Source organism: Gobius niger (genome assembly GCF_951799975.1).
Source record: "Gobius niger genome assembly, chromosome: 5".
NCBI lineage: Eukaryota > Metazoa > Chordata > Actinopteri > Gobiiformes > Gobiidae > Gobius > Gobius niger.
The window spans coordinates 520971-535113 of NC_136856.1; the positions used below are offsets into that span (position 1 = coordinate 520971).

At 45.8% G+C, this 14143-nt stretch overlaps 1 protein-coding gene across 1 annotated transcript in view; it reads right to left on the reverse strand.

Moving 5' to 3' along the window:
• LOC306963441 (matrix-remodeling-associated protein 5) overlaps window positions 1–13837 on the reverse strand; it is a gene marked incomplete at both ends in the record, with an annotated part of 97557 nt that extends 83720 nt beyond the window's left edge. Inside the window, 3 exons of the mRNA XM_079557008.1 lie at window positions 12579–12588; window positions 12660–12786; window positions 13771–13837. Of these exons, the coding sequence (XP_079413134.1) occupies window positions 12579–12588; window positions 12660–12786; window positions 13771–13837 (204 nt within the window). The remainder of the gene's footprint in view (window positions 1–12578; window positions 12589–12659; window positions 12787–13770) is intronic.
• Window positions 13838–14143: the final 306 nt, after the last annotated feature.

Sequence of the window (14143 nt, forward strand, 5' to 3'; positions counted from 1 at the left end):
GACATCACTCTGACATCACTCTGACATCACTCTGACATCACTCTGACATCACTCTGACATCACTCTGACATCACTCCGACATCACTCTGACATCACTCCGACATAACTCTGACATCACTCTGACATCACTCTGACATCACTCCGACATCACTCTGACATCACTCAGACATCACTCTGACATCACTCTGACATCACTGTGACATCACTCCGACATCACTCCGACATCACTCCGACATCACTCCGACATCACTCTGACATCACTCAGACATCACTGTGACATCACACAGACATCACTCTGACATCACTCCGACATCACTCTGACATCACTCTGACATCACTCTGACATCACTGTGACATCACTGTGACATCACTCTGACATCACTCCGACATCACTCTGACATCACTCTGACATCACTCTGACATCACTCTGACATCACTCAGACATCACTCTGACATCACTCTGACATCACTCTGACATCACTCTGACATCACTCTGACATCACTGTGACATCACTGTGACATCACTCTGACATCACTCTGACATCACTCTGACATCACTCTGACATCACTCTGACATCACTGTGACATCACTCTGACATCACTCCGACATCACTCTGACATCACTCTGACATCACTCCGACATCACTCTGACATCACTGTGACATCACTCCGACATCACTCCGACATCACTCTGACATCACTCCGACATCACTCCGACATCACTCTGACATCACTCTGACATCACTGTGACATCACTCTGACATCACTCCGACATCACTCTGACATCACTCTGACATCACTCAGACATCACTCTGACATCACTCTGACATCACTCTGACATCACTCTGACATCACTCCGACATCACTCTGACATCACTCCGACATCACTCTGACATCACTCTGACATCACTGTGACATCACTCTGACATCACTCTGACATCACTCTGACATCACTCTGACATCACTCTGACATCACTGTGACATCACTCTGACATCACTGTGACATCACTCTGACATCACTCTTACATCACACAGACATCACTCTGACATCACTCTGACGTCACTCTGACATCACTGTGACATCACTCTGACATCACTCTGACATCACTGTGACATCACTGTGACATCACTGTGACATCACTCTGTCATCACTCTGACATCACTGTGACATCACTGTGACATCACTCTGTCATCACTCTGACATCACTCTGACATCACTCTGACATCACTCCGACATCACTCTGACATCACTCTGACATCACTCTGACATCACTCTGACATCACTCTGACATCACTCTGACATCACTGTGACATCACACTGACATCACTCTGACATCACTCTGACATCACTGTGACATCACTCTGACATCACTGTGACATCACTGTGACATCACTCTGACATCACTCTGACATCACTCTGACATCACTCTGACATCACTCCGACATCACTCCGACATCACTCTGACATCACTCCGACATCACTCAGACATCACTCTGACATCACTCTGACATCACTCTGACATCACTCTGACATCACTCTGACATCACTCTGACATCACTCTGACATCACTGTGACATCACACTGACATCACTCTGACATCACTCTGACATCACTGTGACATCACTCTGACATCACTGTGACATCACTGTGACATCACTCTGACATCACTCTGACATCACTCTGACATCACTCTGACATCACTCCGACATCACTCCGACATCACTCTGACATCACTCCGACATCACTCAGACATCACTCCGACATCACTCCGACATCACTCTGACATCACTCCGACATCACTCAGACATCACTCTGACATCACTCCGACATCACTCTGACATCACTCCGACATCACTCCGACATCACTCTGACATCACTCCGACATCACTCAGACATCACTCTGACATCACTCTGACATCACTCTGACATCACTGTGACATCACTGTGACATCACTGTGACATCACTGTGACATCACTCTGACATCACTCTGACATCACTCTGACATCACTCTGACATCACTCTGACATCACTCTGTCATCACTCTGACATCACTCAGACATCACTCTGACATCACTCTGACATCACTCTGACATCACTCTGACATCACTGTGACATCACTCTGTCATCACTCTGACATCACTGTGACATCACTGTGACATCACTCTGACATCACTCTGACATCACTGTGACATCACTCCGACATCACTCTGACATCACTCTGACATCACTCTGACATCACTCTGACATCACTCCGACATCACTCTGACATCACTCTGACATCACTCTGACATCACTCTGACATCACTCCGAAATCACTCCGACATCACTCTGACATCACTGTGACATCACTCTGACATCACTCTGACATCACTCTGACATCACTCCGACATCACTCTGACATCACTCCGACATCACTCTGACATCACTCTGACATCACTGTGACATCACTCTGACATCACTCTGACATCACTCTGACATCACTCTGACATCACTCCGACATCACTCTGACATCACTCTGACATCACTGTGACATCACTCTGACATCACTCCGACATCACTCTGACATCACTCTGACATCACTCAGACATCACTCTGACATCACTCTGACATCACTCTGACATCACTCTGACATCACTCCGACATCACTCTGACATCACTCCGACATCACTCTGACATCACTCTGACATCACTGTGACATCACTCTGACATCACTCTGACATCACTCTGACATCACTCAGACATCACTCTGACATCACTGTGACATCACTCTGACATCACTGTGACATCACTCTGACATCACTCTGACATCACTGTGACATCACTCTGACATCACTCTGACATCACTCTGACATCACACAGACATCACTCCGACATCACTCTGACATCACTCTGACATCACTGTGACATCACTCTGACATCACTCTGACATCACTCTGACATCACTGTGACATCACTCTGACATCACTCTGACATCACTGTGACATCACTCCGACATCACTCTGACATCACTCTGACATCACTCCGACATCACTCTGACATCACTCTGACATCACTGTGACATCACTGTGACATCACTCTGACATCACTGTGACATCACTCTGACATCACTGTGACATCACTCCGACATCACTCTGACATCACTCTGACATCACTCCGACATCACTCTGACATCACTCTGACATCACTGTGACATCACTGTGACATCACTCTGACATCACTGTGACATCACTCTGACATCACTCTGACATCACTGTGACATCACTCCGACATCACTCTGACATCACTCTGACATCACTGTGACATCACTGTGACATCACTATGACATCACTCTGACATCACTCTGACATCACTCCGACATCACTCTGACATCACTCTGACATCACACAGACATCACTCTGACATCACTCTGACATCACTCCGACATCACTCTGACATCACTGTGACATCACTCTGACATCACTCTGACATCACTGTGACATCACTCCGACATCACTCTGACATCACACAGACATCACTCCGACATCACTCTGACATCACTCTGACATCACTCTGACATCACTCCGACATCACTGTGACATCACTCCGACATCACTCCGACATCACTCTGACATCACTCTGACATCACTCCGACATCACTCTGACATCACTCTGACATCACTCTGACATCACTCTGACATCACTATGACATCACTATGACATCACTCTGACATCACTCCGACATCACTCTGACATCACTCTGACATCACTCCGACATCACTCCGACATCACTCTGACATCACTCCGACATCACTCTGACATCACTCTGACATCACTCTGACATCACTCCGACATCACTCCGACATCACTCTGACATCACTCCGACATCACTCTGACATCACTCCGACATCACTGTGACATCACTGTGACATCACTCTGACATCACTGTGACATCACTCTGACATCACTCCGACATCACTCCGACATCACTGTGACATCACTCTGACATCACTGTGACATCACTCTGACATCACTCCGACATCACTCTGACATCACTCTGACATCACTCCGACATCACTCTGACATCACTCTGACATCACTATGACATCACTCTGACATCACTCTGACATCACTATGACATCACTATGACATCACTCTGACATCACTCCGACATCACTCTGACATCACTCTGACATCACTCCGACATCACTCCGACATCACTCTGACATCACTCCGACATCACTCTGACATCACTCTGACATCACTCTGACATCACTCCGACATCACTCCGACATCACTCTGACATCACTCCGACATCACTCTGACATCACTCTGACATCACTCCGACATCACTCCGACATCACTGTGACATCACTCTGACATCACTGTGACATCACTCTGACATCACTCCGACATCACTCTGACATCACTCTGACATCACTCCGACATCACTCTGACATCACTCTGACATCACTGTGACATCACTCTGACATCACTGTGACATCACTCTGACATCACTGTGACATCACTCAGACATCACTGTGACATCACTGTGACATCACTGTGACATCACTCTGACATCACTGACATCACTCTGACATCACTCTGACATCACTCTGACATCACTATGACATCACTCTGACATCACTCTGACATCACTGTGACATCACTGACATCACTCAGACATCACTGTGACATCACTCAGACATCACTCTGACATCACTCCGACATCACTCTGACATCACTCAGACATCACTGTGACATCACTCAGACATCACTGTGACATCACTCTGACATCACTCTGACATCACACTGACATCACACTGACATCACTCTGACATCACTCTGACATCACTGTGACATCACTCTGACATCACTCTGACATCACTCTGACATCACTGTGACATCACTCTGACATCACTCTGACATCACACTGACATCACACTGACATCACTCTGACATCACTTGACATCACTTGACATCACTCTGACATCACTCCGACATCACTCCGACATCACTCTGACATCACTCTGACATCACACCGACATCACTGACATCACTGTGACATCACTCCGACATCACTCCGACATCACTCTGACATCACTATGACATCACTCTGACATCACTCCGACATCACTCCGACATTACTCCGACATCACTCTGACATCACTCTGACATCACTCTGACATCACTCCGACATCACTCCGACATCACTGTGACATCACTCTGACATCACTGTGACATCACACCGACATCACTGACATCACTGTGACATCACTCCGACATCACTCCGACATCACTCTGACATCACTATGACATCACTCTGACATCACTCCGACATCACTCCGACATTACTCCGACATCACTCTGACATCACTCTGACATCACTCTGACATCACTCCGACATCACTCCGACATTACTCCGACATCACTCTGACATCACTCTGACATCACTCAGACATCACTCTGACATCACTCTGACATTACTGTGACATCACTCCGACATCACTCCGACATCACTCTGACATCACTCTGACATCACTCTGACATCACTCCGACATCACTCCGACATCACTCTGACATCACTCTGACATCACTCTGACATCACTCTGACATCACTCTGACATCACTGTGACATCACTGTGACATCACTCAGACATCACTCTGACATCACTCTGACATTACTGTGACATCACTCCGACATCACTCCGACATCACTCTGACATCACTCTGACATCACTCTGACATCACTGTGACATCACTGTGACATCACTCTGACATCACTCTGACATCACTCTGACATCACTCTGACATCACTCTGACATCACTCCGACATCACTCCGACATCACTCTGACATCACTCTGACATCACTCTGACATCACTCTGACATCACTCTGACATCACTCTGACATCACTCTGACATCACTCCGACATCACTCTGACATCACTCCGACATAACTCTGACATCACTGTGACATCACTCTGACATCACTCCGACATCACTCTGACATCACTCCGACATCACTCTGACATCACTCTGACATCACTCAGACATCACTCCGACATCACTCTGACATCACTATGACATCACTCCGACATCACTATGACATCACTCTGACATCACTCCGACATCACTCTGACATCACTCAGACATCACTCTGACATCACTCTGACATCACTGTGACATCACTCCGACATCACTCTGACATCACTATGACATCACTCCGACATCACTATGACATCACTCTGACATCACTCCGACATCACTCTGACATCACTATGACATCACTCTGACATCACTGTGACATCACTCAGACATCACTGTGACATCACTCTGACATCACTCTGACATCACTGTGACATCACTCAGACATCACTCTGACATCACTCCGACATCACTCTGACATCACTCCGACATCACTATGACATCACTCTGACATCACTCTGACATCACTCAGACATCACTCCGACATCACTATGACATCACTCTGACATCACTCTGACATCACTCCGACATCACTCTGACATCACTATGACATCACTCCGACATCACTCAGACATCACTGTGACATCACTCTGACATCACTATGACATCACTATGACATCACTCTGACATCACTCAGACATCACTGTGACATCACTCTGACATCACTCTGACATCACTGTGACATCACTCTGACATCACTGTGACATCACTGTGACATCACTCAGACATCACTCAGACATCACTATGACATCACTCTGACATCACTGTGACATCACTCAGACATCACTCCGACATCACTATGACATCACTCAGACATCACTGTGACATCACTCTGACATCACTCTGACATCACTCTGACATCACTCCGACATCACTCTGACATCACTCTCACATCACTCTGACATCACTCTGACATCACTCTGACATCACTCTGACATCACTCCGACATCACTCCGACATCACTCCGACATCACTCTGACATCACTATGACATCACTATGACATCACTATGACATCACTATGACATCACTATGACATCACTCTGACATCACTCCGACATCACTCTGACATCACTCTGACATCACTATGACATCACTATGACATCACTATGACATCACTATGACATCACTATGACATCACTCTGACATCACTCCGACATCACTCTGACATCACTATGACATCACTATGACATCACTATGACATCACTATGACATCACTATGACATCACTCTGACATCACTCCGACATCACTCCGACATCACTCCGACATCACTCCGACATCACTCTGACATCACTGTGACATCACTATGACATCACTGTGACATCACTCTGACATCACTCTGACATCACTCTGACATCACTGTGACATCACTCCGACATCACTCTGACATCACTGTGACATCACTCCGACATCACTCTGACATCACTATGACATCACTCCGACATCACTGTGACATCACTCTGACATCACTCAGACATCACACTGACATCACACTGACATCACTCTGACATCACTCTGACATCACTCTGACATCACTCTGACATCACTATGACATCACTCTGACATCACTCTGACATCACTCCGACATCACTCCGACATCACTCTGACATCACTCTGACATCACTCTGACATCACTCCGACATCACTCCGACATCACTCTGACATCACTATGACATCACTGTGACATCACTCTGACATCACTCAGACATCACACTGACATCACACTGACATCACTCTGACATCACTCTGACATCACTCTGACATCACTCTGACATCACTATGACATCACTCTGACATCACTCTGACATCACTCCGACATCACTCCGACATCACTCCGACATCACTCTGACATCACTATGACATCACTATGACATCACTATGACATCACTATGACATCACTCTGACATCACTCTGACATCACTATGACATCACTCTGACCTGTATCACTGTCTAATCTCTGAATCGCAGAGTCTTTTTTCCACAAACAAACAAAAGTGTGTCGTCTCTTAATCCGAGTAAACACCAAACAATCCGACCGGTGGAAAAAGCTGCTCACATTTGGAAGCACTTTAGCTCCAGGAGACGTCAAACACGAACGCACTTGAAAAGGCCCATTGTTGCCATTATTTACCCCCGCGTTCCCCTTTTGGAGCCGTTTCTGATAATAAAAAGTCATTATTCGCGTTTATGGGCCGCAGCTTGTTTTGGCCCCGTCGTTACACTGAGAGTTGGAAACATGGCTTTGATTATCCAGAGGAATAAGGAGCTTTCCAAAACCATAGGATTCACTTAGAAGTCTTTATTTCCCGTTTTGGAAAGAATTCATCTCAGAGTTCACGGTCAGAGGCAGGGTCTGTTGTAATCTTTGAAAGAGAACAGAGACTAAAGCAGCACCAGAGTCTGATCACAACATTTAAACATGTGCAAAAGTTTATATTTTAGTTCCATTTTAGACTGAAACTTTACGATACCAGGACTTTAACGATACATTTTCCAACACCGATGTTAGAATATTTGTCGTCTAGAACCAGAAACAGAACAATAATGTTACTCATGTCACTCTGCAAAGTCAAAACCCAGTCCAGTTGATGACTTCCACAAGTCTTGTGGAGTATGAATAGGCCTTTACCCTTTTCTCCGATGGATGCTCCCTGGATGAATGAGAGCTTCTCAAACAATGTCAACAACTGTGGGAGAACATGGCAAATTCGGACAAATTGTGGTGAAAATAAAACTGAAAATGTGTAAAAACAAAATGTGGCAAAAAAAAAGAAAAAAAATGTAATGTAGAGAGTAAAAAATGCAAGAAAAAAAAAAAATAATGGGGAAAACTCCCCCCCCCCCCAAAAAAAAAACTACTGTAATCCTGTCTGTGGACCAACAGCATCAAGGGCCAGATCTTGTGGCGGCGCACGGGGCGGCGCTATATGTGCCATTGGCCTCCGCCACCTGCAGGGGGCGTCACAAGAGGAGGCGACTGCACTGATGGAAACACGGCTGACATTCACTTCCTCGTTTACATTGCTCTGTCTTGCGTTCTTTCTGAAGCCTTAGGCTCTCACAGGTCAAACTAAAAACTTTATTTACCCCATCGTGAGCTAAACCATGTTCACGTCTCGAGAGAAAAAGAGCTACAGCGTCCGCTGTGGCGCGGATCGGCCCGCGCTCGGCGTGAACGCGAAGCAAAACAAAAGCACAAGTTCACCCCCCACTCCCACACAACCACTCTCCTGGAGGCGGAGTCGATCTGGTTGGAGGAAAATGTGTGTCTCCACCCACTTAAATGCGCCAAGTCTGGAGTGGCAAGATCTGAGCGCAACATGTCACGCTATCGTCTCCGTTTTGATGCACAATAACGGGCCCCAAAAGTTGGATCTAAAGAGAGAAGATTTTTTTTCCGACACTTTCATTTTTTCGATACCAGACTGGTTTGGTTTAGCTGTACCAGTTCTGTAATTAATTGTTTTTAGAGTTGCTGGTCTTCACTGATAATGGAACCATCCACCCAGAAAACTGATCAGAAACCCTGAAGACTTTTTTTTATGTAACTGTACTTTAAACTTCTACAGTAATATTCTTACTTCAGAAAAATATCTCCTCAGTAACTTGACAAACATCGAGACGTCTTAAACATCATGTCTTTGTTTCAGAGAGTTCATTAGAACGTCTTTTATTTGTCCTAATGTTACGTCATAATGAAAATAAACGTACATGAAATAATCTGTAGAAATATGTCATTGACCAAAAAGAACTTGTGTTAATTTTGATTTAATCGTGTCTTTAAACTGCTGAACATTTGTATCTAATCTGTCTCTAAGAATGTGTTTTAGAAGAACTCATGAGAACGTGGTTATTGGTTACTGCACTTGGATCTCTTCGTAGTAAAGTGTTCCAGACGTCGTCGACTGGACCGGGCTGGTGATGTTTCCATCTTCACACGTCTCACTTTTAGTCAAAACATAAAACTGAAACTGTCTACGATGACGGATAATCCTTCATGAGAACCTTCACAAAATGCATCTCATGTAAGAAACACTGTTACAGTAACGTCAGAGTAATTAAAGCCACACTGCGGAGCTTTGCAGGTTTGTTTGTAAAGCTCTATAGTCCGGAGTACCAGCGTGAGGATTAACCCGCTGTTCCATTTCAAAACATTTCTAATTGAATCCAGATTTACGGCAGAGCGAGCGTATCGACTCTGACCCCCCAGCGTGAGGAACCTCCATTTCACACTTTAATAACATCCGTTCAGGACATAAATCACAAACTATTGTAAATTCACCGTCAGATATTTATGAGCTCACTGTTTTTCTCCATATTGTGTGAACGGCAGCAGAGGCTCCAGTGTTGACTCTCTGTTAGAAACGAATACGCATGTCGCCTGTTTATCCAGCAGTACATGAGCTGACCACTGGGGGCGCTGCTGCACAGCTCAACAGGTGAAAAGTGATTCAAACAAACAAACAAAGCATCACTGTTTTGCCTCCACTTCAGTGCGTTTGGCGCCATGTTGTTCTGCTCCGAGCTCTTCTTCTCCTGTTTGGGTAAATGTTCCAGCGCCCTCTGGTGGTAATGTTTGATTACGCAGGCTGGACATTATAAACGTGACAAAGCATCAATGTAGTGACAGTCACTACGCTGGAAATGGGAGCATAACCGAGCCTTAAAGCACCGACACAATCCCTGGAGCTCCTTAAACAGACTCATCATGTGGTGATGTCTGTTCTTTTGTTTGTGTTATTGTTGAGCTAGCTTGACGTCGCTGCTACAGGCTGCAGTGGCTCTGTCTCCCCCGTGGCTATGATGACACTTCATCATGATTCTCCAGCCGTGTGTCCTGTGTGTTTTCACATTCAGTGCTGGCAAAACAAAACCACCAGCAGCTGAAACATTACGGCTCTGCTCAGAGAAACATGAAGGCTTCCTGCAGCTCTGAGAAGGCAAACACGGGGAGGGGTTTCACGATCACGGTCTATACTTCTTGTAATTGTAATTCTATGAGTCTAGCCCTTCCTGTTTTGACAAATAATGGTTTAGACCTCCCCTCCTGGAGCCGCCACCTTCACGTGGTGGAGGGTTTGATCCTGAATGATCCTGGAGCTCTGGTGTCGGGGCTTCGTGCCCCTGTAGGGTCTCCCAGGGCAAACAGGTCCTATAAGTGACGGGTCAGAAGCTCCTTATGAGAGACCAACAGGCCCGGTTAGACCCATGAGGCCGACCTTCTGTGGACCCACCACCTGCAGGGGGCGCCAAAGCAGCTCCTACAACCCGGCAACGGACCAGTGGAAGAAAATGGATGGATGGTTTAGACCTGGGCTCATTTACTACAAGTTTACTCGACTCTTGTTCTTTACATTAATGTTAGTTCAGCCCAGTTTTTCACCTGATTTAGTCCAGTGTCATGTTTAGTTTTAGGTTTTGTTCATTCCCGGGGCTTCAGACTGAGGGAATGTGAGTAAATGTGTTTCTTTGTCATAGAGTGAAACTGCGTAAATTAAGGATATCTGACCTAAAGTAAAATAATCTGCCAACGGAACAAACAGATTTATTTTAGTAGTTTGAGAGTCTTTGCGTTCACAACGTTCTAGAAAGTCCTGTCATCATGTGAGTCAGAGCCTGAAACGCTCACTGGGAGAATCACAGCTTCCTGTTTCAGACCTGATCTGGTCCAAGGTTCAGAGTTTAGTTTCAGACACGGTTCTGGTCTCTCGGTTGCTCCTCACAAAGCCGCCTGTTTTCTCAGCTGCTCCGTGTAGAGAAAGTGAATGAGCGTTGTTTTATCTGCGTGAACATTTTGCCGACACAGGTTCTTCTCAGCCGGGTCTGACGGATCAGACGGAGATGATGGTCTCAAAGTGCTCGTTCTGTGTGTTTGTGGAGCTCACGGATCAGGGCGTGTTGTTGGAGATGTTTTTGGTTCAAAGCCAGAGATGTTTGCTCTTTCTAAAGTTCAAACACTTCACGGTGACCTGGGAGTTACAGAAACACACGGCTTTGTCTCAGGAGCCGGTGCTCATTAACAAAGGACTGCACTGTTTTACAATCCAGAGATTATTCAGGAAGACTTGGACGTTCTGTTCTGTTGAGGATTCGACATGTCGGGCTCTTTTGTTTCGTCCAGACTGAGATGGTTTTTGTGCTGCAGAGACTATAATTACCCATTTATAAAACCTGTTTGTTTCAAGTCTCAAAACCTGAAATTCAGGACGATCAGAGCTGCTACTTCAGTGAGAAAAGGGAGAAAGAAGAGGCTCTGCAGGTTTGGCTCCTGATGAAGAAACAGTGGATTATGAAAAGCAGAAGTATCTTGATGTCCATCGGTTTCATCAGACCGAGCTCAACCATAGCAATGACTTTCTTCTGTTTCACTTCCTCGATGTGGCTCTGATTCACAAGGACGTTTGTCTAAACTCTTTCAACATCATGGACCAAAGTTATTGAAGGACCTGAATGTTTGTGTGAAAGTCAGAGGTAGTGTTAAGGTTTTGCAGAGGAGGAACCCTAAAGCGGAGACTGAGGCAGGTAAGGTTTACCAATTTATTTCCCAAAACAAAAAGCGGAAGAGGCTGAGGCGACGGGGGCAGGCAGGCAGCATGCGGAACCAGGAAACGTACGAGAAGCAACCTGGGCAAAGAAAGAGACATGTAAGTATCACAAAAAATACTGCTGGACAAAAAAGCAGGTCAGGCTTCTACCGACTGAGACGGAAGTATCTGGCCGTGTGGAGAGGACTGAGCAGAGTGTTTGTAGGCTGGTTCCTAATCAGGTCCAGGTGTGCCTCATTGCTGCAGGTGTCAGCCACGCCCCCGTCAACCACCAGCTCTGCACAGAAGGGAAAACACAAAGAGGAGGGGAACAAAACACAAACCCCAACAGGTAGTTCAGTAAAAACAGATCCTGAGTGTTCATGAGAGTTTATCAGACCGACAGAACATCTGTGTGGTTGGAGTTCAGAAAGAGAACGTGCTGAGAACCAGGCTCTGAAGGTCATACATGAACACAGTGTCATCAGCTGCACATGTGACATGTCTGCACACGGCTGCGGTGTCTTTAACACATGATCTAAACATGGATCATGAAGGAAAGGCTCGGTCAGTGATGCAGAGAGAGCTAAGTCTTTCTGGAGTTACAGCCCTGACCAAACCATGTTTTCTCCATCTCTGCAATAAAGTTTACAGCGCCCCCTGTCTGTCAGGTGTCAGAGTCTGTGTCACAAACACATGTTTTCTTCTTTCCTCTGCAGATTTGAATGGTGGTGCACGTCTCTCATAAACATTAATGTCTCTCTCGCCGCTCGCCAAAGCGTCTGATAAATAAATAGACACAACAGGCACTCGTCTGTTTTCCTTTTTCCTCTGCGTTTATGAAACAGATTTATGCTTTCTAAACACATTTACTCCACAAGAAACAAACAAATGGAAATCATTACAGCAGATTTAGAAACTAAATGACGTTTGTCTGAGATTACGAAGGAAGAAGCCTTTAGAAAACTCCAGGAAACCGGAGGAATGTGGTGGGAGAGGATGAGCTCGTGTGTTTGAGCCGAGGGCCAGACGTTTCTTCGAAGACGAGACTCTCACACGACTCTCACGGCTGATTGACGAGCTCAGCTTCTATGGAATGATTAAACCCGCCATTATTTATCAGGACCCAGTGTTTTCCGTGAGCAGCTGTGTTGTCTGTGCGGCAGATCCACCTGCAGACGTCTGTGGGAGTAAAGAGAGTCACATAAATCAGATCAGGTCACGCTCAAGTGTCCGTCAGCCAAAGACCCTTCAAACCCTTCAAACCGTCAAACCGTCAAACCTTCAAACCGTAAAACCTTTTCCAGCGACGTCATGTAGAAGCTTTTCAATAAACTCAGCTGCTTCATGTCAACGTGAGGACGGGTTTATGAAAACAACACTGAAACACCTCTTTCACAAAGGCCCGTAAATCACACGGATCTCAGAAGGTTGACAATGTGGGATTCTTGTCACAAAGCAGAATGAGACCTGAGGGTTGCCAGATCCTGTGGAATTAGCACAAAGAGCCTCCAACAAACATTCACCTTAAGTTGAGCTGCAGCCCTGGTCAGGTCAGATTCTAAGGGTGTGTTCAGACCAGAAAAGTCCTTTGCTCCGCTTGTTTGTTCCGGATCAGAAGTTCGTATTCAGACTGGACTTTAACAAGTGAACTA